The sequence below is a fragment of the Magnolia sinica genome, chromosome 8 (assembly GCF_029962835.1).
Source record: "Magnolia sinica isolate HGM2019 chromosome 8, MsV1, whole genome shotgun sequence".
Lineage (NCBI taxonomy): Eukaryota > Viridiplantae > Streptophyta > Magnoliopsida > Magnoliales > Magnoliaceae > Magnolia > Magnolia sinica.
In genome coordinates this window covers 32,407,042-32,434,729 of record NC_080580.1, presented here as the reverse complement: position 1 = coordinate 32,434,729, position 27,688 = coordinate 32,407,042, and the positions used below count along the sequence as shown (strand labels likewise).

General features: G+C 36.4%; 1 protein-coding gene across 13 annotated transcripts in view; it reads left to right on the top strand.

Moving 5' to 3' along the window:
- LOC131253194 (RNA pseudouridine synthase 5) overlaps positions 1 to 27,688 on the top strand; it is a 101,200-nt gene that overhangs the window by 26,784 nt on the left and 46,728 nt on the right. For 8 of the 13 annotated variants that reach the window (XM_058254080.1, XM_058254087.1, XM_058254079.1 and 5 more), the window contains 3 exons: positions 8,830 to 8,905; positions 9,105 to 9,211; positions 20,967 to 21,036. In XM_058254080.1, coding sequence (XP_058110063.1) covers positions 8,830 to 8,905; positions 9,105 to 9,211; positions 20,967 to 21,036 — 253 coding nt within the window. The remainder of the gene's footprint in view (positions 1 to 8,829; positions 8,906 to 9,104; positions 9,212 to 20,966; positions 21,037 to 27,688) is intronic. The other 5 variants (XM_058254082.1, XM_058254076.1, XM_058254086.1 and 2 more) reach the window with 2 other exon arrangements.

The window sequence follows — 27,688 nt, the reverse complement described above, 5'->3', positions numbered from 1 at the left end:
ATAGCAACAAATCATGATTGGCTACCTTTTCATCTAGATGTGAAGAATGCATTCCTGCATGGAGATTTACACAAGGAAGTGTACATGGAGCAACCTCCTGGGTATGTTTCTCAGGGGGAGTTATCTAAAGTATGCAGGTTAAACAAATCTATATATGGATTGAAACTATCACCACAAGCATGGTTTGAGAAGTTCAGTAGTGTGGTTGTGTCATTTGGATTAAAAAGAAATGAGGTAGATCATTTTCTCAAGACATTCTACCTTTGGCCACATAATACTTGTTGTGTATGTGGATGATATGGTAGTGACTAGTTATGACTTGGAGGGCATTGCAAAGTTGAAGTCATATCTTCAAATTCAGTTTCAGATAAAAGATCTTGGTCTTCTTCGATATTTTTTGGGCATTGAATTAGCAAGATCGAGAGTTGGCATAAATCTATGTCAAAGAAAATGTGTTTGTGACTTGTTGGAAGAGACATGTATGTTGGGTGCCAGTCCGGTTGATACGCCAATGGACCCTTACCATAGCTCGAACTTGAAGGAGGAGAAGCTTTAGAAGACCCTAATATGTACTGTGTACATGAGACTTGTTGACCATTATCGGGCCTGACATTGCATTTGCCATCAATGTGGTGAGCCAGTTCATGGAAAATCCAAGGACATCACATCTTGGAGCAGTTATGAGAATCCGCAGGTATTTGAAATGTTCACCTGGGAGGGTATTTTATATAGAGCTTATGGCCATCTCCATCTAGCTAGTTATTTAGATGTAAATTATGCAAGGTCGAAATGTGATAGAAGATCGACTACGGGTTACCTACCTAGGTGGTACTGTGGTCACTTGGAAAAGTAAGAAACATAATATAGTTGCCAGATTAAGTGTTGGCGCATACAACTTGTGAACTTATATGGTTAAAGTCTATTCGTGAATAATTGGGATTTAGAGTTCAGTTTCTAATGCCTTTACACTGCGACAATCAAGCTGCGATACGTATTGCCAATAATCCAGTGTTTCAATAGAGAACGAAGCATATAATGGTTGATTGTCATTTCATTCAGGACAAGATATGTCAAGGAGAGATCCACATACCTTATATTTCTTCCCATGATCAAGTTATAGATTTATTTAGCAAGGCTCTTGGAAAACCTCAGTTTGACAAAGTAGTCTCCAAGCTGGACATGCAAGATATCTATGCTCTATCTTGAGGGGGAGTATTAATGGTAGTGGCCATGGGTGTATGATCCACTTACTTAGTCTTGGGAACATAGGTTTTGTATGAGGGGTATTTTTGGTATTTTTGCTTTTATTCGACACTTTTGTAATTTCATCCATCTATAAAATAATATAAGAGAAAAGTAGGAACATGAGCCCTAGCTCTAAATTCCCTTTTTTCAAGTTTCTTCTCTCATTTTTCTCAATTTTCCATCTTTTCTTTTACTTTTCTCTTTTCTATACCAATGTACAACTTGGATGGGTGCCTTCTCCCAAGAATCCAAGTGGACTTCTGATTAATTAGGTATGCAGCACTTGAGACAACATCTATCCATAGATTCTTGGGAACATTCATTTCCAGGAGAAGGGCACGTGCAACTTTAAGAAGATGCATACTCTTTCTTTCAACCACTTCATTTTGTTTGAGGGTAAGGATAGGTGGTTTGAGATTTAATTCCATGTTCAACCAAATAACTCGGAAAGGTTGCGGAGATGTATTTGCCACCATTATTAGAACACAATTTTTATGTTGGCCTCAAATAGATTGGCTACCATTTTATGAAATATCCAAAAAATGGAGAAAACTTCTTGTTCCGATTTCATAATATAGATCCAAGGAGCATGAGTGCAATAATTAATGAAAGAAACATAGTATTTATAACAAAAAAACATAGGTCACTAGAGATGGACCCCAAACATCAGTGTATAAGAGAAAAAGGAGCAACACTTTCTTAGTAGGAGTGTTTGGATAAGAAGATCAACAATGTTCAGTCCTTTGACATGTTTCACAAAATAATTCTCTCATACTACCAAACTAAACAAAAAAGGAAGTAACAACTTAAGACTACTAATTGGGATATGGCCAAGGTGACAATGACAATACAAAATCTGATCCATGGCACATGTAGCTTAACTTGAAGCTTGGAGAGCCAAGCCTACATTGTTCATAGATTGGAAGAGAGAGAGCCTGTCTTGCTCACGACCAATGTTTTAAATATCAATGATATCAGCTGATATATCCCATGATATATCTTGTATCCCACTCAGTGTTCGAAGTATCGGTATCGCGCAATGTATCGCACCCTTGGGATACAGATACGTGTCGGTTATCGCATGGGATGTATTGTTTGTATCGCATAATTTATTTTGGGAAACATGGGGAAACATTGAGAAATTAGTTGAATTTTTCAATAAACTTTAGGGATTATTAAAAAAGACCTCCATACACACTTTTAAATCATAAAATCTCAAAAAAGAATGGCACATAATAGGTTTCCTTTGTAGAGGGTCCTAAGCTCTGCGTTGTCTGATTGAACAAAGACAACTATATCCAGTATCCACCCCATCTATCTGTTTTTCTATATCATTTTAGGACATTATGCAAAAAATTAAGCAGATCCAATAATCAGGTAGACCACATCATAGGAAACAATGGTGATTGACCATTAGTGGGCCACTTGAACTTTGGATATGCTTCACTTTTTGGGCTAAAATCATAAAATTATATGGTAAAATGGATGGACGGAGCGGATAAAATACATGAATTATAGTGGCCCCACAAAGTTTACTCACTATGTTGTTCCCACCCCAGACGAACGCAGATTTCCTACGAAAGCCTTTCGCAGGGAGTTCCTGCGCTGGGAACCCAGATGGGGCCCACTGTGATGTTTGTGAGAAATCCTCCCCTTCCATCAGTTTTGTGAGTTCATTTCAGGACAATATGTCAAAAATGAACCGTATATAAAGCTCAAGTGGGTCGTGCTAAAGGAAAATGTGGTTAGGGAAGTTCCTACCGTTGAAACCTACCTGGGTTCGACAGTGATGTTTACATGCCATCTATACCATTAATAACTTCATTCCTACAGGGATGAACTGAAATCACAAATATTAGCATGATTCAAAACTTTCATGGCCCATGAGTATTTCAACTGTGGACATTCAATTATCACGTTTTCGGCCCACTTGAGCTTTGTAAACGGTTCATTTTTGGCATCGTATCCGAAAATAAACTCACAAAACGGATGGACGGATATGATTTCTCACAAACATCACAATGGGCCCCACCTGGGTTCCCAGCGCAGGAACTTAATGCGAAAGTCTTTCGTAGGAAATCCGCGTCCGTCGCAAATGCTCCTCCTGCTCAAGTTGTCTGAACGGTTCAAAGTTAAATGGGCCCCACAGTAATGTATTTATTATATCTATACCGTTCATGCATATGGAGAGATCATTTTAGATCAAATGAGTAATATCCAAAGCTCAAGTGGACCACACCACAAATAGCAGTGGGGATTGATTCTAATCGTTAAAACATTTGTAGGGCCCACCATAACGCCCAACATAACGTTTATTTTTCATCCAATCCATTCATTAGGTCACATAAATCTAGATGAGGAGGAAAAACAAATATCATATCGATCTAAAACTTTTGTGACCCCAAAAGGGTTTCAATGGTAGACCTTTAATATTCCACTACTGTTTTCAGTGTGGTCCACTTGATCTTTGGATCCATCTTATTTTTTGGCTCAAGCCTTACGACGAGCGCGCCAAATGGACGAACGGTTTGGATATAACACATACCTCATGATGGGACCCACAGAAGTCGGTGATGACATCAACACACCAGTCGGTGGTGTGCGGTACACCACTCTATTCCAAAAAAAGGGCCGGACGCTCTTTTTTTCTTAGCAAAGAGGGTTCCGGCCCCAAATATCTCCCAAATCTTTGGATTCCAGCGAAGATTCTCCAGATTTCGACGAGGATTTCCCCCGATGTCGCCCAAATACCCGGATTTCTTCGGATTTTGACGGATTTCTCTCCCAAATCGAAGATTTTGCTTGCACTAACCTACGAAAGAAGCTTCGATTGGAATGACCCACCAAATGGAAGTTTTTGATGATGACGATCTCTTGTACAGGTATCGAAATCCAGTTTCTTGTTTTTTTTTTTTTTTTTTTTTCGATTTTTTCGAAGAAATCGTGTGATATTGTCGAAATATCATGCGATATCGACGATATATCGACCGATATCTAGATTTTGGGTTTTTTGGTATCTTCCGGTGGTTATCGCGAGTGTATCGTCTCGTAGGGGTGCGATAACGATAATATTAGCCGATAGTATCGATATTTCGAACATTGATCCCACCTGTGCGATATGAAATGCACAAGTAGTGCGATATATCCCACATGTTCAATCTGGTGAGCATTTTTGAATTTCGATCATTTTATTTTTTGCAAATCATGTTAAATTAGTGTCAAATTGTTACAAATCCATGATTTTTCATGAAAAATCTTGGATAGGGAGCTTCGATTTCGAGATTTGGAGGATATGGGCCGAGTTGTGGAAAATTGAAAAAAAAAAATCAAAATTTCCCAATTTCTTACAAATCGTTTGCAATCGTTGTGTCCAAACATCAAATCAAACATGTATATAACCTAATCTAGTGATTCTTCTTTTGCTTTTGAATGAATCGCTTGTGTTTCCACATGTCTTCTTACATTTATAAATCATATGAATAGACGTTGAATATACTTGCATCAATTCAGTTAGACAACACAGATTAGGACCCCATACAAAGAAAACCTATTATGTGTACTTGTTTTTTGTAATCTTTTGATTTTTAAGTGTGTATTGATGTCTTTTTTAACAATCACCGAAGTTTCATTGAAAAATTCAACCAATTTCCCAATGTTTTCCCATGTTTCCAACAACAACGATACAATTGATATATCCCATGCAATAACCGACGTATCTGTATCTCAAGAATGCGATACGTAACGTGATACCGATATTTCAAACACCTCTCACGACCACCTCCAATCCTTTGTATAGTCATCAAGTCTTGAAGGATACAGTAAAATGGGAAGAAAGTCATGCTATAGTTTAGAGAATGAGTAAGACGACCAACGGACAACAAATTAGAGGAGAACTTGGGAGGGAACATGGAGAATAAAAGACAAGTGAAGACATGGTGAGACATTGATGGTTCCAACACCATGAGCATGAGTGTAGGACCATCTATAAATTGTCCATGATGTTCGGATGCAAGTAACACTGAATAAGAGTGAAACTGAGAAGTTGTGATGATCCTATGATTTGAGGTTCCAGAATCATTGCTTTAGGGTGGATTGGTAGAAGAGGTAAACACTTAAGTTTGTAGATGTTGGCATACCTGACAGAGTAGGACTACATGGCTAAGAGGAGGTTGAGGTCCCTTCCAAAAGAGCCAGACAATGGTGTAAAACAACAATTTCTTGGCTAGAGACTAATGAGAACTAGTTGAATGCAACGATCTTTGGGACTTGTCGCGGACACTCTCCAAAGAGTCAATAACAATTGTATAGGCTTTATGTGGTGGTTGACAAAACGGTCCCAGCAAGTAGCTTTAGCATGCCAAGGGTGATCAAAATATGTATAGACTAGCTTGTTACGCTCTTCACTTGATATGTTACCCTGGCATCACCCAAAATTAGTACAACCCACATCCCCGTATCTATGGGTAGAATCACCATGGCTGACTCCTCGATCAGACCTCCCTTCGCAATTATCAACACGACCTTGTTTTCCATGACTGGCAATTGCCAAACTAAGAAGCACTGATCGATAATGAGAAGTAGAGGCTATCTGCCTTTCGGCGACTCTTTTCTCGCCGAAGCAAAGTAAAGATTGTCCCAAGAGAGCAAGTTACTACTGATTAAGATTGTGAGTGTGTATGGACTTACACCTACTATCAGTGTTTAGTGTATCGGTATCATTACACGTGTCGATACTGTAGATATAGAAACAAGTATTGGTATCATCGATATTCTGAGGGAAACTTTGGGAAAACATTAGGAAAAATGTGTAATTTTTAAGTGAAACTTCAAGAGATATTAAAAGACACATGTTTAAACATGTAGGGATCAATCCAAATATTGCAAAAAACAAATATTCATAATAAGTTTCCATTTCATAGAGGCCTAACCATGTGAGGTTGAAAAAATCAGTATAAATAAAATTTTCCCGTTATAAAATCAGTATAAAATAGAGGCCAACACTTTTTAATATATAAAATTTTCACGTTATTTAGAAGTGAAAAACACATTTCCAACATAAAAATGAAAAAATTAGAATTTCCCCAATTTTCCCCATCTTTCACTTGAATGTTAATTTTTTTCACCACAAATCCATGTCAATGCACGAGAATCATACATAGACATGTATTTCCATTTCAATCCATGTTAACGTTTGGATTTTTTTTAAAATGAATTTCTCGACACCCTTCTTACGGCCCATGTTCGTTTCAATTCGAGGTTTCTCCCCAAATCCAAACTTTAATTCAATAAAAACTAAGAGCAATTGAAATCATCTAGGGAAAAAAGAATTTGAAAAAAAAATCCTCCAAAATAGATATTTTTTGGAAAATTTTCCTTTTTTAGTGACAAATTGAGTATTGGAATCATCACATCAAGGTATCTAAGCTTTTTATGGCCTCCAATAAACATACAGGTAGGCTTGGGCCAAGCTAGATAGTTTTTTTTACCCATCAAACTTGGGTGGTGGTAATCTGCCGAGTAGGATTGTCATTCATGCAAGTACATTTACAGCTCTTGGCATCATTGAAGGGCTAGAGATATCACTTGACAGTGAAGATGTATCCTCCATGATGATGGCAAAGCACTTTAACCACACTAAAAGTATCAAACACATAGATCGGAGCATGCACAACCCCAAAAACACTCCAGTGACTCCACTATCTCTAGATGAAGAAATCAAGTCAATAACACCAATAGAAAGGGCCCAAAAGAAGCTTTACAACAATAATCTCCTCCAAAAAACATCACAACTCTCTCAAGTTGTGAGGAAATGTGATGTTTTCCGTTCATAGTGGTTACAATTAGGCAACTGGTCCAAATCCAAGCAACAAATCCCTAAAATTCCCTGACAAAGATTGTAAACAAAAAAATCAAACGGGACCCTTTTTTGAATTTTTTCAATTCTTGACAAAACACTTTCGAACTACTGAAAATTATGAAAAATCATCATAATTATTCTAAAATCGTGCTCTTTCAGATCTTGTACTTTTTAATTCTTTGGGGGGCCACCTGACTGCACAGCTTACGTCATCCATATGGGCTGATGACTTTAGCAGTGGGCCCCACCAAGGTCTTCTCCAATCAACGTTGTATAAGCAATGTTTTAAATATCGACGATATCGACTGATATATCCCACGATATATGTTGTATCCTGCTTGTGCGATACAAAACGCACAGGTAGTGTCGATATATCCCACATGTTTGAACCTGTGAGCATTTTCAATTGCCGATCCTTTTTTTTTTTTGGTTGAAATTATGTTAAATCAGTGTCAAATGATTACAAATCCATCGGTTCTTCATGTTTTGTTGAAAAATAATGGAGTTTGAGCTTTGATTTCAATATCCATTTGTTCTTCATGTTCTCCAAGTTTTTTTTATAGAAATTTTCCTTAAACCAGCTATCAATTAAGACTAATTTCAAAGTATTTAAGAGTTTTTGATGAAATGATCATCACGTAGACTCTAATTTCGAATTTTGAGTGTAGGTGGTCCAATTTGCAGAAAATTGAGGAAAATTCCAAATTTCCCTAATTTCTCCCAAATTGGTTGCAATGCTGCACTCTAAAAATGAAATCAAGCATGTATGAGGGCTGATCTACTTATTTGTTATGTCCTTGTCAATTTTTAGAAAATAAAAATCATTTTAATTAAAAATTAATAGAAAAATTGAAAATATTATATTTTTTTGAAATTTCCATTCAACTAGCTGTCAATTGAAACTAATTTCGAAGTATTTAGGTTTGTTTGATGAAATGATTATCACATACACTCTAAATGTTATGCATTCAATTTGAATATAGTTGCATTAGTTCAGTTAGACAACATATAGATTAGGACCCTATACAAAGGAAACCTATTATGTGCACTTCTTTTTTGAGATGTGATGATTTAAAAGTGTGTATTAAGGTCTTTTTTAACAATCCCTGAGGTTTGATTGAAAAATTCAACAAATTTTCCAATGTTTCCCAAAAAGTGCGATAAATTACCCGATACAAATGATATGTCTTGTGCGATAACCGATACATATGTGTATTCCAAGGATGTGATACATAATGTGATATCAATATTTCGAACATTGTTTATAAGCTTTGATGCCGAGTAAAAAGTGTAGAGGGAAGGAGGGAGGGATTACAACAAAAGTTACTAAGGTTAGTCCAAAGTGGACTAACACTCTTATATTGACTTGAGTACAGGAGAAGTGCGTTCCTTGGTAGGCCCTGACTGTGGGTAGCCCCTAGCCGTGGTGACCCCTAAAGCACTTCGAAAATTTCTTCGAGTTCTGATGAGTCTTAGGAGTTCCATGATGGTGAATGCCAATGCATTTCACTTATTGGCAAGCAGGTCCTTAGTTCTTAATATGCCATCATATATTACTGCATTTTCCATATCTGGAAATTTTACATTTTTTGGTATGTTTCAGAAAGTTAAACTTTCAAATGTTGTGGGAGTTGTTGCTTGTATAATATATTAAATATACTCCTTTGACAAATCAATAAAATCTGTGCAAATTTGTGTGGAAGGTGAAGATTATTTGTTTGTCATAGGTTGTGGTCAAGCAGGCGATTGGAATGATGCGGTATCCTGGGGTGGCTAATGGTCTTTATGTTGCTTCTTCATCAGGTTATCTTCCTAGCTTCTCAGCATAGAGTTTGATCTCTGCCTTTTAAGTTTTTATCTAAGTGCGGTATTAAGGTATCTTTCTTTACGAAACATGTTGTATCTGTTGCTTATTGAACTCTTCATATTAATTCACCGCTGTTCATAGTTGATATTCACTCTTACAATTGTGCTTGTCTTGCTTGGCTTTGCAATTTGCTAGGAAAACCAGCATTTAGCAAAGTCCGTGTTCTTGAGAGAGATGTCCAAGGAAACTGCACGTTGGTCCAGGTGGTCTCCTCAATTTATCATATGAGAAGTGTTTCACTTGTTAAGTAATCATGCTTTTGTTACCCAATAGTGAGTAGGCACTAATTAATGCATTTGCTTGGAGAAGTATATTTCACTTCTGTGGTATCTCTACTTGGTGTTATCCAGTGTTTTAAATATCGACGATATCAGCCGATATATCCCACGATATATCTTGTATCCCACCCATGTGATACGAAACGCACGGGTAGTGCTGATATATCCCACCTATTCGATCCAATGAGCATTTTTTATTTTCGATCCATGTTTTTGTTGTAAATCACATTAAACTAGTGTCAAATTGTTACAAATATATGATTCTTCGTATTTTCCATTAAAAATCATGCATTTGGAACTTCCATTTCGAGATTAAGGGGAGATGGGTTAAGTTGTGGAAATTTGAGAAAAATCAAAATTTCTCAATTTCTCGCAAATCAGTTACAATCTTTGTATCCAAACACAAAATTAAACATGTATGTAACCTGATCTAGTGATTCTTCTTTTGCTTTTGAATGTATTGTTTGTGTTTCCATACATGTCTTCTTACGTTTATAAATTATATGAATAGACTTTGAATATACTTACATTAGATCAGTTGGAAAGTGCATATATTAGGACCCCATGCAAAGGAAACCCTTATTATGTGCATTTTTTTTTTTTTTTTTTGTATTGTTTTGATTTCTAAGTGTTTATTGATGTATTTTTCAACAATCCTTAAAGTTTCATTGAAAATTTTGACCAATTTCCCAATGTTCCCATGTTTCCCAACAACGGTGGTACATTATGCGATACAACCGATATATCCCATACGATAATTGATATGTATCCGTATCCCAAGGGTGCGATACATTACACGATAACGATATTTAAAACATTGGTTTTATCAAGTTTGTTCGATTTGCAGTTATAGTTATATAGGTTATCATCATAATGTTTGCTTTGCAGTTATAAGCTTTATAAGTTGTCAGCACAACTGAATCATTAATGCCAAAAGTGAAAATGGATTATCATAGACAAACGTGATTGGCTCTTGCTATATATAGGTGAACTGCTCGTGTCATGTATTGAAATATTTGATGCCAGGAGTCTTTTTTATGAGAATGTTTTGGTGTTTCTTGATAATATGGAGATATGATTTATTCATTGACATGGCGGGTCCAATGAAGAAATTGTTCGATGAGCACTGGTGTATAAATTTGTACTTTTAACTTCTTTTTTCTTTGGTTTTTTTTTTTATTTTTTTATTTTTTTTTATTTTTTAAAATAAATTTTAAAGATGCAACAGCAAGGAAGGCTATCTATTGACAACCTGGTGAGAAATGGGAGGGAAATGTATGCATTGTTCAAAGTGTCGGTATCGTCACATATATTGCTAGTTTTGGATCTGAAAACATGTATCAATATTGCTGATACCCGAAAATGTAACGTTAACTGAGTGAAACATTCGGGAACATGAGGGAAATGGTGGTATTTCTCAATGAAACTTAAAAGAGATGCTAAAATACACATATTTGCATATTTAGAAATAAAAAAATTGCAAAAAAGATGCATACATAATAAGTTTCTCTTTAATGGAGGTCTAAAAGTATGTAATGTGGACTTAGGGAAACAGGAAATGGTGGAATTTTGAATGATGCTTCAAGAGATGCTAAATACACATATTTACATATATAAGAATAAAATAACAGCGCAAAAGATGCATATTTGCCTATTTAGGAATCAAATAATAAGTTTCCTTTTAATGGGGGCCTAAAAGAATTTATCACTAACTCAGGAAAACATTAGGGAAACATGGGGAAAATGGTGGATCCATCCATCCAAGCATGCAAACACACTTGCATGATCCATCCATCCATCCATGAATGCATACATACATACATACATACATATATTGACAAATATATATATATATATATATATATATATATATATGCACATGCATGATTCATCCATCCATCCAATGTTCAAAATATCGCTATCGCGTTATGTATCGCACCCTTGGGATATGGATACGTATCGGTTATCGCATAGGATATATCGGTTGTATCGGGTTGTATCGCATAATGTATCGTTGTTGTTGGAAACATGGGGAAATTGGTCGAGTTTTTTAATGAAACTTCAGTGATTGTTAAAAAAGACAATAATACACACTTATAAATCAAAACATTACAAAAACAAGTGCACATAATAGGTTTTCTTTGTATGGGGTCCTAATCTATGTGCTGTCTAACTAAATTGATGCAAGTATATTCAAACTCTATTCATATATTTATAAATGTAAGAAGACGTGTGGAAACACAAGCAATACATTCACAAGCAAAAGAAGAATCACCTGATCAGGTTACATACATGTTTGATTTTATGTTTGGACACAGATTGCAATTGATTTACGAGAAATTGAGGAAAAAAAAAAATTTCTTTAAAAATTTTCGCAACTCGACCCATCTCCTCTAAATCTCGAAATTGAAGCTCCCAATCCATGATTTTTCATGCAAAACATGAAAAATCATGATTGTAACAATTTGACACTGATTTACAGAAAAAATGGATGGAAAATCGAAAATGCTCACCTGATTGAACATGTGAGATATATGATATATACCACTAGTGCATTTCGTATGGCACAAGTGGGATACAAGATATATCGTGGGATATATCAGCCGATATCGTTGATACTTAAAACACTGCATCCATTCATGCATGGGTGCATGCATACTCACACACACTCACATCCATCCATCCATCCATCCGACCAACCATCCAACCATCCATCCATCCATGCATGCATACATATACACACATGCATACATGCATTTCATCATATAACCATGCACCCATAAAAAAATGAAATGATTTTTTTTTTTTTAATAATAAACAGATTTTTGGTGATATTGATACATTGGTGATACAAGCGACACTTGGAATTTACAATGTCGAAAATATTGGCAATGCATTGGTGATACTTAGTGATATGTTGCCAATACCTGGAATTTCTGATACTACCAATGTTTTCAGTAGTGCGGAGTTGGAGATACAGATTATATCGGGGATATTATCAATAATATCGTGGATACTCGGAACAATGAGTGTGTGTAATAAATATGAGATGGTGACAAATGGAGGTTTGCTTTGTCACGAAGCATCATTACAAGATAATGAAGATTGGGCTAAGTTGGCAAAAGATGTTGCCACATTCGCTAAGAACTAACGGGAAGTGGTCAGCTGCAGTTCAACCTCGTGAAACATGGAGTTGGTTGGGACAACAACTAAGGATTCTCTTTTAGCTAGTGGCAGACTTTTGTTCGGAAGTTCTGATTGGCCATGTAGTGATTGAGGTGGGAAGTTTCACTTATAAAATAGGAGTTACCCTTACCATTTGGGACAACTCAGTTACATTCTTAGAAAGACTCTGTAGAGCTGAAGTCGCAAGTTTGCAAGAGATAGGGAAGGATTCTTCAGTCAGAGGATTTATTTATTATATATTATTTTTTTAAAGGCTTCTTCAATCAGAGGAATCCAACGGTTTTGTATCAAGTTATCCAAGTAAATTAGTTTTATTTATAAGGGAGGAGGCAAAACGTAGATATCCCACCCACTTTTTTCTTTTCTTTTTTTTTTCTGTTTTTTGTTAATAATTCCTTATTCCAGTTTCCTTTGTTGTCTTTTATTTCATTTTGTGAAGAGGTTATCATGATCCTAATGCAAGGTCCCAATGAGAAACAACCTTAATGCACTGATTGCATTCCTGTCTTTTACAATTAAAGTGTAACTGCTATGAGGAGCACAAGTCTGCCCATCTATCGCAAATTTCTCCACCACAGGATCTTGAGCAGTTAGAGGTTTAATCTCGAGATGGCTTACGGAGATCTGATCATCTTCTGAACTCCCCCGAGATGGATGCAAACAGGGAATTTGACCTTATCAACACCCTTTCTTGACAAGTGTACCCGGTGTCTGCTTCTTAATAATTAAATTTTTATTAAAAAAATTCTGAACTGGTTCCACCCCTATTAACCGTCAGATCCAGCAGCAGCCCTTCAATGTTTGTAACAGAATATTCATGCTTTGTCTTGTAGCCTCCTTACGTGCTTTCGGCACCCATGGGAAGTACTGTATTCCCTGGTTCTTCCTGCCCTTCCCTCTCTTTTTCAATCAGTATCCCCTTTCCTTTTGAGCTTCCGCCATACCCCTTTGCTTCTTCCATTATTAATGTTCTCCCATCCCCATCCCCTTCATCTTCACCGACCACTCGAGCACTGTGACATACATCAGAGGTCCACAAATCCACCATTTTCTGCATTTACACTAGTGTGAATCTCATCTTCAACCTGGCAAACTGGATTTCATCAGTTTCTTCCACTCATCTGATACAAGAGCCAATTGATTTAGAGAACTCCCTCCATCCAAGCTTCCATGCGTATCCCGCACAGTCTCTCTGATCACCTGGCTCCCCAAATAGGGTTGGAATGCTCCATTGACTCAACCTCCTAATTGTGCTGTCAAAGAAGGCAACGCACTTGGCTGTCTGCTTTCCTTGCCATGGCAGCGCATCTCAACTTCGTAATAATTTTCAGCTTATCTCTTTCTTGCAGGTTCGATCCATCTCAAGTTGATTCGGCCTCTGAATGGATATTGGAGGTCATGTCCCCACCGTAGCCAACACTGCCATTCTGAACATACACTCTGTTCAGCAACTTGAGCTACTAAGCACCATGCAAGCTTTTTTCTATCTCCATTATGACCTGAGGTACCAGTCTTACTTGTTTAACAGCATAGGATTCCTCACCCATGCTATGCAGCTACCCCCTATACAGTTTCCTTCCCAAATGCCCTCAATGAAAGATCGTGTGGGATCCATTCTACCCATTAAGGGATCTTGTATCCACAATTTGCTAGAGTTGGACCCTTAAACATTCTCACATTGCTATTTGAAGGAAAATTATTAGCTCCAGCTTTCGTTGCTGACATATGCAGATTTTCTGTCCATATTTAGCAATTCCAATCTTCACCATTCTTTTTGCAATCCATCTGCCATTCAAGCAAGAAACTGCTCTATGTGCCTCTGATGCTGTCAAATTTCACAAAAGCTTGATCACGCAATACGGGTTGCTCCATAAGTGAACTAAGATTGACACATCCTGGACCTTCTCGAACTTCCTAACATGCTGGCCTTTGGTTATCTTGATTGTCAGAGCTTTGGCATTGACCCAAGGACAGGGGTTCGTGGCTGACAACCTTCTCAGAGACAACAGCAACATGCAGCTCAAACTTCCAACATGGTATTGGATCTCAGCTTTTCTCTATTCCTTGAAGCTCTCAACAAACAACACTACTAACCTTAGGATTGGGACTCCTGCATGCTTTCTCTCTACCCCTTTTCATTTTCTTATTTCTCGTCAATACCTAGATCCATCCACCACTAGCCTCTATTCACATGTACCCTTTCCCATGCTATTAAAGCAATCGACTATGATCCAGGTAACCTTGGGCCCACCAATATGGCTCACTAACCATTTTTATCTCCACCATCCATCATCCTTTGTCCTTTTCCCCCCGTTCTTTCCTCTGTTTAGTAAAGGCCTAATCATATTGCTTTTGTAACTCCCTTTTCTGTTTTTCTTCTCTGATTTCTTAGCTAAAAGGATAGAGGGAGACAGTGTGTGTTACACTTTCTCATGATCATGATCATATAATCCTTATCCCAACTAAATGGGGATGGCTACATGAATATTTTTCTACCATTCCACTCTATCAAGGGCCATAACTTTAGTTTGACCATGGGTCATCTAGTCTTCTCTTACTACCTCCACCACATCCTTTTGGGCCTTCCCTTTGCCCTTCAGAGCCATCAACTTGTGCCAACTTAGTCCTTCGAACTGGCACAATTCTGGGTCTCTGTTGCACTTGACCAAACCATCTAAGTCTACTTTCCCTCATTTTATTGCCTATGGACATGTTTGTATAGGAGGAAAACCATGGAAAAATAGGAAAGAAGGAGAATGTTTTCTATCGATGTAACATTTTTGTGTTGTTTGATAGCATGTAAGTGGGTGGATTCCAAATAACAATCGTTATAGTTTTCCAACGGTCAATTTCCCCATAACAAATTGCCAGGTCTCTCTCTCCCTCTAAAAAAAAAAAGAAGAAAAAGATTTCCACTTGCTATTCAAACAAGTCACCAAAAAATAAATTCCATGTTTCACTCGTGCTCATTAAATTCATGGAAATCCATTATTGCATAATCATTACTCCAACCCATTCTTTTCTTTTCCCACAATCCAAACACACTCTATTGGTGCTCCTCCTAAATTCCCTCGCATGCTTTCATTTCTAATTCTATCATTCGCTGTCTTGCCACTTATCCATCTTAACATCCTCATTTCACTGGCCCTATAGCCATCGTATGTAATTCCCCTTTCAGTTTGAGTGGTACACGATGATCACATAAAACTCTGAAGGCACTTTATATTGTTGTAAATTTTGATAATATCATACAACTTCATTTTTCCTGAAACCAGTGTTTTAAATAGAGCATCCGTAGCGAGCACGTAGAGTATGCTACATACCATAGTGTTGCTATAGCTCTACATACCGCATGAAAATAGCACAAACCCCATGTAGCATACACTATTTGGTGCATAACACAGGCTATACATTGCGTAGCATTTATTGTAAATAGCATATGCTAAGTTGTACATGGGTTTTAAGCTTTAAAATCTCAAGTTTTTTTTTTTTTTTTTTTTTAAATTATTATTATTATTATTTTTAAAAACCATGTTGTTATGTCAGTTCAACACCTATTTGAAAATGGTGGTGATTCATCCTCCTGATACATGGCACTAAAGTGTAACCATTGTTCGGAGTATCCTCAATATTATTGAAATATCTGCGATATTATACGTATTTCCAGCTCAACGACATCGATAACACTGGTAGTATTGGAAATTCTAGGTATCGATGATATATCGCCAATATTTTTTTGTGTGTAAATTATAAGTGCTTCTTGTATAAAAATTGACAATATTTTCAACTGTGTAAATTCCAGTTGTCGCTTGCATCACCAGTGTATCAACAATATTTTGATAATATTGCCAATGCAATGATATCGCCAAAAATTTGTTTATTTAAAAAAATTTCGTTTTAAATTTCTTTATGGGCACATGGCTATATGATGAAATGCATGTTTGTATGCATACATGGATGGGTGGATGGATGGATGTGTATGTGTGTGCGTGTGCAGGCATGTATGCATGGATGGATTGATCATGCATGTGTGTGTGCATGCATGGATGGATGGTTGGGTGAATGGATGGATCCACTATTTTCCCCATGTTTCCCCAATGTTTCCATGTCAATAACACATGCTTTTAGGCCCCATTAAAGGGAAACCTATTATTTGGCCCCTAAATATGCAAATATGCATCTTTTTCACTATTATTTGATTTTTAAATATGCAAATATGTGTATTTTAGCATCTCTTGAAGTTACACTGAAAAATTCCATCATTTTCCTCATGTTTCCCCACGTTTCCAGGAATTAGTGATATTATCGATGATAACGATATTGTTTCCGTATCTCCAGTCAGCGAAACTTATTACGATACCTACACTTCGAACATTGAGTGCAACTACCTAAACCATCCAAATTGTGGGTCCTTTTGTGGGTGGAGTATATCTCTAGAATCACACCAATAATCACGTGGCACTAAAGTAGTGTATAGTAAGTTTACGACTGAAGAACTTACAACCATTTTAAATGGTGTAAAACTAACAAAGTGTAGCTTTTATTTGGCCCCCCAAGAAAGTTAGCTATTAGATTTTATCATTTGGGACAACCGTTTGAGACAAAACTATAAGGAATTGATTGACCCTATGAAAAGATCCTTTGGATTTATTTATTTATTTATTTATTTATTTTGGTGCAATGGAGTCCAAATAAGGGGGAATTTTAGATTCCCCCATTGTCACGTCTATACGGCCGTGGAGCTGTAGTGTTTGAATTATCTCCGATATTATCTTTATCTCCAACTCAACAATACCGATAACACTGGTAACGATACCGATAATGCTGTTAGTATCATAAATTCTAGGTATTAGCAATGTATCGCTAAGTATCGCCAACGTATCAATATCACTAATGTAATCACCAATATTTTCAACTACGTAAATTCTAGGTGACGCTTGTATTGCCAACGCATCAATATCGCCAATGTATCACCAATATTTTCGACTATGTAATTTCTAGGTAATGTTTGTATCGTAAATGTATCAACGATATTTCAATGATATCGCCAACGTATTGATATCATCAAAATTTTGTTTATTAGAAAAAAATTTATTTCAAAAATTTATTTATTTTTTGTTTTCTATGGGCACATGGCTGTATGTAGTGTTCAATTTGTCATTGATAATATTGATAATATCTCAATATTATCGATATCGCAACATTTGTGATATTGAGAACACAATCGTTGATGATTTCTTGGTGAAATATCATGTTGATGATTTCTTTCCAATTGTTGATGATTTCTTGGTGAAATATCATGTGTTGTTGATATTTTGCAATATCAATAGATGTTCGGATGGAAGGTTGGATGGTTAAATAGGCCGGATGGGAAGGTTGGATTGATTTCTTACAACAACACATGCTTTTAAGGCCCCATTAAATGGAAATTTGTTATGTATGCATTCTTTTTTCAATTTTTTTTTTTTTTTTTAATTTCTAAATATGCAAATATGTACATTTTAACATCTCTTGAAGTTTCGTTGAAAATTTCACCGTTTTTGCCATGTTTCCTTGCATTTCTGGTTATCAGCGATATTATTGGCGATATCGATGTTGTTTCCATATCCCTGGCCAACAAAACTTGTAGCGATATCGATACTTCGAACACTATAGATTTGGATTTTTTGTTGATATATAGAGCTACATTTCTTAATCTCAATTATTGAGTTATATTTGATTTTAATTGACGTAAGGTTTTTTTTAAAGCATATTTTAATAATTTTCTTTTTGGGAGGTTGGTTCCTATTCAACCTTGTAGAATAAGGTTGTTCTACTGCCATTTGTTGGGGTGCTTACTGTGATGTTTGTATCACATGCTTCCAACTTGTCCATACCATAATGTGGGCCATGACACTACAGTCGTGGTGCATTGTTTTCTATGGTGTGGCCCACATGATGATTGGATAGGTTTTTTTTTTCTCTCTATGGTGGTTGTCATTGTTTTCTATTTTTGCAATTTTTTATATTTAATTTTATTATTTACCATATTTTTCCTATTATTTTAATTAAAACATAGATGGGTGAATGCCATGCTACGCGCTACACATTATTTAAAACATTGGCTAAAACTTACCCAAGCTAAATTTCAAAGAACGTAAACAACCTTTGCTGAAGAGAACTAAGAACTCTTAAGTTAACTTGTTTTTGGAATATTCTAGAATTTTCCTAGGGCTCTGTATCAACCCCATACAAGAAAATCAGTCCAAAACCACATGATGACCATTGGTGGACCCCACACTCTTTCGGAACGTTAATGGGCGACATTACCGCCTATCTCTTTGTTTCACTTTATTATGTCACTCTTTGATCATATTGTGGTCACAACTTTATTGATGTCTGGATTTTGTGATTTGGGCTTGCTGGGAACCTAACTAAACTATCAAATGGGTCTTTTTTGTCATTCTAGCATTGTTTGAACTTCAAGACCAGAGCTATATTCATCAATGAGAAAAAGTGTGTAGCATCTTAAGAATTGTGTGCAACAAGAATGCCTTCCCAGGTGTACATCCATAAAAGCATACCATTGGTCTCTTAGTTTTCTGCTCCCCATCTTTTGGTCTTTTGACATGTGTTTATTGGACCATGTCTTTATTGCATCATCAGTGTTTGTGGTATCAATAATATCGGCTGATATTATTGGTATCACACCACAACAATATGAAATACCATTATAACATGTCAATTTCAGGGATTTGACAGTAGTATCATGATATATTGGCCGATATTATCAATATCGCACTACAATGATATGAAACATCACTGGAAGATGTCCATTGCTGCGAATCGACAATAATATCATGATATATCGCATTGTATCGACATTACTGTCGACACAATGCAATATTTTCAGAATATCATCGGCATATATAAGGTTGTATGTCGTCGAAATTATTGATACCATCAACAATATCTACCATTCTTCCCCTTTTTTCTTTAAAAAAAAAAACTATAAATTCACATTTTTTTCTCAATTCTTCCACTTCTAATCCCTTCCTTAGGTGAATCCCCGACCCAGTCATTTTGCTTATTTGGAGGAGAAACTGGACTTTTTTGCGAAAATCAAGATTGGTAATCGGTACGCAATACGCTGGATTTTGAAATGACGAGTCTTTTTTTTTTTTTTTCCTTGTGTGTGTAAATCACTTGGAATCAGTAGAAGTAAGATGGAAATTCATGATTTTGCATGCTCAATCATGGATTTCAACCTCTAATTTGGGATTTGGGGAAAACGGGGGAAATTGCTTATGTTTTCATACATGTCTTCTTAGATTTATAAATGATATGAATTGATTTTGAATATAATTGCATCACTTCCGCACACAGAATACTTTAGGACCCTATGCAAAGGAAACCTATTATATGCACTTTTTTTTTTTTTTTGGTGATCTTTTGATTTCAATGTTTGATGTCTTTTCAAACATCCCTGAAGTTTCATTGAAAAATTCGACCAATTTCCCAATGTTTCTGCAAAATAGTGAAACATTATGTGATACATCCGATATTTCCCCTGCAATACCCGATGTGTTTTCGTATTCCAAAGGTGCGATACATCTGGTGCATCACTACCTCAGCCTTATGTCCATGTTAGGTAACGATTTAGATCCTCTAGGCCACCATATTTGAGTTGTTGTAGATCACACATCAAGTAATCATATTTTGAAATATTAGAATTTTACTTGTATAGGATTTTATAATGGTATAATAAAAACAAGGCAGATGAAGGACAGGAATGAGTAAATTGTTGTGATGTAGTTCATTCTGAATGAGGAGCTTGTGAAAAGTTGATGTGATGTAATAAACTGATGGATGAAGGATTGAATCAAGACTGTAAATACAATTATATGTTATTATATGATTTCTCTACAAATAAATGATTAAATTCTGGTTTCGAATTTGTGTTACTGTACCCTTAGTATACTATGAATGAAAAAAAGAATGCAGAGAATGATCCCTTGGCTAGAATTACAAAGTGTAGTCTTTTCTGATACTGCAATTGTAATAGAAAGCATTGATATTAATGATGTTAAAAGGGAAGAGGTGGACTTCTAGTTAACTAAACTAAGCAGCATTGCAATGCGTTTTTTTCTGTCTTTTTGTAAAATCGTGATTTTGTTTTCTATTTTTTTAGTGCAATAATGTTTTAGTTTATGATTTTCACATTCCCTGTACATCAACAAGGTTATGTTTTATACCTAACTAGTGGCCAAGTAGGACAATAAGTTGCTGTAAGCATTGAATTGGGTTGCTTGTTGACTTTGAAGTCTGGCAGTGATGTGACTATCCAAATCGTTTCTTTACACAAGTATTCAAACACCTTACACATTGATATCACCAGAGACAGTTGGTGTTTGTTATCTATGCAATGATGACGCATGCTTGAGCTGGTAAATAATCAGTTTATTTCAAAAGCATATTTTTACCATAACATACATTGCATCTATATCAATGTATAAAATTCATAATAATTGTGCTTTCTGCTGAATTATGATAGGTGGAGATCCAATCGGGCCGTCCTCACCAGATACGCATACATCTTTCTTTCCTGGGGCATCCACTTCTGGGTGAATTTTCAAATACTTCCCACTTCTAGAAATTTTAGGTGCAGTGAATGCTTCGTTTAGGTGCTGACTTGTGGCATGAATTTCTCAATTTTCAAATCTCGAAGAAGGAAAATAAAGGAGTTTGGCTGTTCTCTTTAGGTGGAAACATGCTCAATTATCATTGCAAGTTTGCTTGTTTATTGAGGCTTTTGGTCCCACACATGTATGCTCAGCCGCCATATTATGCCTAAAGTGCAAGACTCAAGCCATACACATAAGCCATGTGGGCACAGGCGAAAGCGTGTACTGGGGCTGGGCTATATATGCCTCTGGGATTACAAACTCCCTTTTACATTTCTTGAATCAGGTTAGAAAATCATTTGTACTACAATAGTTAAATATAAAAGATGATTGATGCAACTTGCCACATGTGAAGAATAAACATGACATCTATCCAGTTATTTTACCTTTCTAAATAATCTTTGGATTGCTTTCTTCAATTATTATTTTGTATAGCTTTTCTTTCTTTAATTACATTGATGCTTTCCATCACTGCTGTCTAGGATCTTCAGTAATTTGTTGTTCTGGAAATACTTAACAGTATTCACATTACAAGTTTTTTTCGTAGTTTTTTATTCATTTGTTGGCTAAATGACTTGTATTTTTCTCTGTCATGGATGCCACTGTATCTATATTTTTGACCTTCTGAGTTGGCGAGGACATTTCAGATTTCTTCTGGAGTTGTGAAGTAGGTTTTGTTCCATTTAACAAGGAGATCCTGCAGCCTTTTGAGTTTGTGAGGTGTTGGCAGATCCCTACCACTTCCTGAGTTGGACAACATATTGTCCTCCTGGTTCTCTTCATACTTTTTCACAATTGTCATGTGATGGTTGCTGTCCTCTTAACTGTAAGAATCAGATTGCCTTCCTTGATGGCTCCTTTCTTAACTTGTTGAAAGCATTCGACTTGTGTATCTATTCTTCTGGCGTTTATCGAGTATCAGGGCACCATTTCATCTCATACTTCCAACTCCGTGACCTGAGTTTTTACCTGTTCATTGTGCACAAGTGAATTTAGGATGGCCACTCATAGAGAAGGTAGTTAGTTGAATATCCAAAGGAACTACTTCACTGGTGATTGGATTAAACATCTGAAGGTCGATCTTCAATCCAATAGTCATATTGATATCTGATGGACAGCTCCAGAACTCTGGCTAAATCAAACATCCATTGATTGGTTCATGATAACGGACATCAGAACTAATTCAATGTCTGAAAAGAAAAAAAGGAGCCAAGTATGAAATAAAAATATATGGATTAAATGTGTCGTAGTTGGTCAAACATCCAACTGCCAAGTTACAAAATGGATTTTAACATTGAACAATCAGATTAAGCATCTAATAGTCAAATTCGTCAGTTGATAACTAGATGTAAACTGTGTTCGAAATATCGGTATCGCGTTGCGTATCACATCCTTGGGATACAGATACGTATCAGTTATCGCATGGGATATATCGTTTGTATCAGGTAATTTATCGCACTATTTGGAAAACATGAGGAAACATTGGGAAAATGGTTGAATTTTTTAATGAAACTTCAGAGATTGTTAAAAAAAGACCTTAATATACACTTTAAATAATAACATCTCAAAAAAGAGGTGCACATAACAGGTTTCCCTTGTATAGGGTCTTAAGCTATGCACTGTATGATTGAACTAATGCAACTATATTCAAATTGAATGCGTAGCATTTAAAGTGTATGTGCTGATCATTTCATCAAATGCTCTTAAATACTTCGAAATTAGTCTCAATTGATAGTTGGTTGAAGGGAAATTTTGAAAAAATAATAATATTTTATTAATTTTTAATTAAAAATAATTTTTAATTTCTGAAAATTGACAAGGAGTTAACAAATCATTAGATCAACCCTCATACATGCTTGATTTCTTGTTTGGAATGCAATATTGCAAGCAATTTAGGAGAAATTGGGAAAATTTTGAAATTTCTCCAATTTTTACCAAATTGGACCACGTACACTCAAAATTTGAAATTAGAGTGTATGTGATGATCATTTCATCAAATACTTCTAAATACTTCGAAATTAGTCTCAATTGACAACTGGCTGATGGAAAATTTTGAAAAGAACATGGAGAACGTGAAGAACTAGTGGATATCGAAATCAAAGCTCCAACTCTGTGTTTTTTCATGCAAAACATGAAGAACCAATTGATTTGTAACCATTTGACACTAATTTAAAATAATTTCAACAAAAAAAAGGGATCGGAAATTGAAAATGCTCACCAAATCGAGCATGTTGGATATATCGGCACTATCAATGCATTTTGTATCGCACAAGTGGGATACAAGATATATAATGGGATATATCGTACGATATCGTCAATATTTAAAACATTGGTTGTAATATCCAGTGGTCTGATTGATGTGATATTTACCGTCAAAAATGACTTATTTACATGATTATCCCTTCTAGTTTAAATTTAATATGATAACAATGGTCTTTGAAATTGCAGTAGAACCGCTATTACTGAAGTATGGAAGTACGTCCAAATGTCCTAGAGGGAGTGAATAGGACTTTTCAGAAATTATTTTCCTATCACAACAACCAATGCCTAACTTTAATCAAGATGAGTAAGGCAAAGTAACTTTATGGCATCCAGGCCAATAGAGGGTCCAAAACACATAGGCTTACACTAGATTTACATATAAAGAACAAGCCTATAAGGATAGTGTATGTGATAGTGTGTGGGATGTGATTCCTATCAATACTTATACATTTACTAAATCATGCATCATAATAATCATTTGATAGACATAAGCATAATTAGATCAATGCACAAAAAGCAATCCCAAACACAATCATATATAGTGGTTCGGCTACTTGCCTACTCCACTCCTGGCGGACGCACTCTCTCCTAGAGTGTACTGGATTTTAATATCCAATGGTTTTAAATCAAGTTAACCATGAACTTTCACAACCTACACAAGGTTAACTAAGGGACCTACACAAGGTTGCCTTAGGTGCCCATACAAGGCGACAAGTCCTATATAAGGACACAACTAGGAGCCTACACAAGGCAACCTATGCCTACACAAGGCAACACGTCCTTCACAAGGATAACATATCCTACACAAGGACAACGTATTCTCCCGTCGAAGGCCTACAAAGAGGTCTTAGTGAGTTTGTCACTCAAACTCTGAATCCCAATCCTACACAAGGAAAGGGCTTTAGACTCAATGGACTCTTTATACTTACAAATAAGTGAGTGAGCCCCTTTCTCGCACAATCTGAAGATCTTCAATGTTGACGAAGAGTCTTCAGCTCCCTCGAACTGCAACCGCTTTTGATGCTTCGATCAATGCTCCGAGGTTGTGAGGTTTAGGGTTTTGTTGTTCTTCTCTATTTAGATGATATGATTTAAACACATAGAGAAGATTCCCATGAGCTATGCATTCAAGAGTTCCAACACAAAGATTTGCCTATGATGAGTGCTGTTGGAAACTCATTGAATGCTAGAGTTCATAATTCAATCCAAGCAATGAAGATGTTGAGTAAATGCTTATGCTAAAGATTGAATAAATAACTCTAATGGGAAAGAGGGAATGAGGAAAGAGGGTATTAACTCTTGAAGCAACTCTCTAAAACTCTTAGATTCTAGCTCGATTTATAAGAAGCAAGCTATGTGTATTTATAAAGTTGAAGTCCCAACAGTAAAAAAACGGATAGAAATCTGACATTGTCGATGCCATCGAAGGTGATTCAATGTTATCAAAATTTGAATTTCGATGTCATCGAACCTTCTTCGGTTGCATCGACTTCCTACACCAGATATTCAATTGGGTGTAGGACTGATTCTGTCCGATCTCATCAAGCATCCTTCGATGTCATCGACGTGCGCTTCAATGCCATCAAGGGATGTTTCAATGCCATTAGAATTTCTTTTTGAAAAAATACACGAAGGTTGCTAGATAGTTTTGTCCCTCGTTCGATGCCATCGATCAGACCTTCGAGTCATCGAGATTTGAATTTCAATGACATCGAAGGGTCTTTGATGTGCTCGAAGAAAATTAGATTTTCCTGGAAAGCTTGTTGGACAAACTGGAGTTAGTTTCGATGCTATTAAGCAGTCTTCGATACCATCGATAACTTACTCTTGATGCCATCGAAAAGGGTTTGATTACATTGAGGAACACTTAGAGTATATTTGGATTTTTGAAAGAAGTAAGCCCAAGGTCGATGCATTGAATGTTGTTCAATGTCATCGAAACATTTTGTGGTTGGACAATATGGACATGTATTCGATGCAATCGAACAATGTTCGATGGAATCGAAGGATGTCCTCAATTGCAGCTCGATGCAATCGACATGCATATGATTTACCTGTTTGTTTTATACTTTCTTCAATACTCAAAGTGCTAGCAACACAAACTTACCAGAAGATTTTTAAGAAGTTTAGGGTAAGTTAGGTTCTTATGGGGGCATATACCTATCAGGGTTTGTTTTGGGTTGATGAGGCTTAGTTTACCTGTTAAGCATGATCGTATGCCTTCATCTTGATGAGTCTTGGACTTGATGGCTTCAACTTAGGGTGCACTTGACTGACAGACTCAATACTCATGTATATTGACAAACAAGGGCACTTTCAGTCTTGACAGTTGTCCTCAAACACACGTTATTGTAATCTTGGGTATCTAATGATTCACTTGGCGTGATCCTTATACATTATGAAGGGCCCTACTATCCTCCAAATTTCAGTTTAACCTGACATCATTTGCCCTCCAATGTCCTTGAATATTCAATCAAGTTGAAGTGATCCAATCATCCGATCACCCAATTCTTTTCGATTTCCATCAACATCGAAGGAAAGTCGTAGTAATAAGTCACAAGTTTTAGGTTGATAGGATCACAATCAAGCTTTTATCGATAGACCTGAATGTTCATGCAATTCACTAGTAATGTACATCTATATCATCATGTTGTCATAATCTTAGCTTTTCTCCTAGTGATTTGGGTTCAACTTTTAAATTGTAGACTAGGAAAAGTGACTTGTTGTCCGCAGGATACCGACCTTCCTCTTTAACTCGGGCTTTGGAATGCTACTGTGACAAAGATTAGATGCTGTGAATAAGATGGAAGTTGTACATATATACACATGATTTAAAGCTAGCATGCAACATGGAGATTATTAAAGAGTCTATAAAGTAAATCAATTAACAAAAGATGCTATCTCACCAAGTAATTAGCAGTAAACAATAGGAAATAAAATCTGGTTTAACCTAAATCACATGCCCGCACGCTAAGAAATCACATAAGTCAATTAAAACTAGCCCCGATGGAAGGATAGAACTTCTAATTTAGCATAGGCACATTCCACACTCAAGGGACTGACTTGTAGGTTTTATGATCAGGGTTAGGAAGGAGAAAATCTGAAAATTGGAAAATTAGGGTTCATGGGAATTGGAGATCTTGGAATTAGAGATTTAGAAATGTGGAAAAATAGAAAATTGAGGATCTAGGGTTTAGGGTAGGGTTATGGATGAGGAATCAATAGGTTTTGATTGGGGAAGCAAGGGGAAATCAAAGGGTTTAGCGGTTGTCTGCATGGTCAGCCTAGGGGCCCACACATTTGGGTCTTTGGTTAGTATTTTGGGGTCCTCAATGGTTGATTTCAGTTGGGGTTGAAGTTAGATGATGAAAAGTTGAAGAAAAAGATGATTTGGATGGTCTTGGATAGGAAGGGAAGAAGAGAGATGAAGATTTTAGGAAAATATCACTTTTGGATAGAAAGGAAGAAAGAAGGTGATAGGTCACACCTTCGTTGCATGGGGAATTGAATCACACCACATCCATGCTCCAAATCACATGGAGTATTCTTTAAATCACATGAATAAGAGAAAACACAAAGCTTCACACACCCATCTTTCTCTTTTATAGTCTTAGAAAAGACCTTTTACAAAAAGTCTCTCTCAGATAAGATTCTCAACATAAAGACGCTTAATAAATTAAAAGTTGTTCCTAACTCCCTAATTTCAACATAAATATAATGTATACCAAAAATAACAAGCATTGAATAATCGAAATAACTAAACTATTTCGTGGCCCATGAGGGTCCACGATCAAGATGTCCGATGATGATGATCCAATGGTCCGATCATCGTGTCACCCAATCCAACGGTCCGATGTGTCCATCAAGCTCTTATATACAACCCACGTGCATCTTCCCAGTGTGGGGTCTTCAACGTGGCTAGGAATGTGAATTGGTCCAAGTGGGCCCCATTTAATGGCCGTCTAGTCATAAGGAGACCGGCTCAGCCCTCCTCTGGTATGGTGCTCAGATGTCCTCATAATTTCCCTCGAATGAGGAGATTTCGCCCCTAGCGAAATAAAGCTTTTCATCTAAGATATCCTTCGTCTCCTCTCTTTTTGTAGGTATGGATGGTACGGTTGGTAAAGGTTGAGAAGATGGGTCAGGTAATGGCCATGGGTTATGCGACAGGTTAGGGGCATCATCATCAAAATTCATGTGAGGGTTATGGGAAGGTTCATGAAGTGGTACAAGATCTTCCACATTAAGTGTGGAACTGATACCCATGTTGGGTGGAAGATTTATCAAGTATTCAAACCTAGTCTTTTCAAGATTTTATTTGGTCCATCAT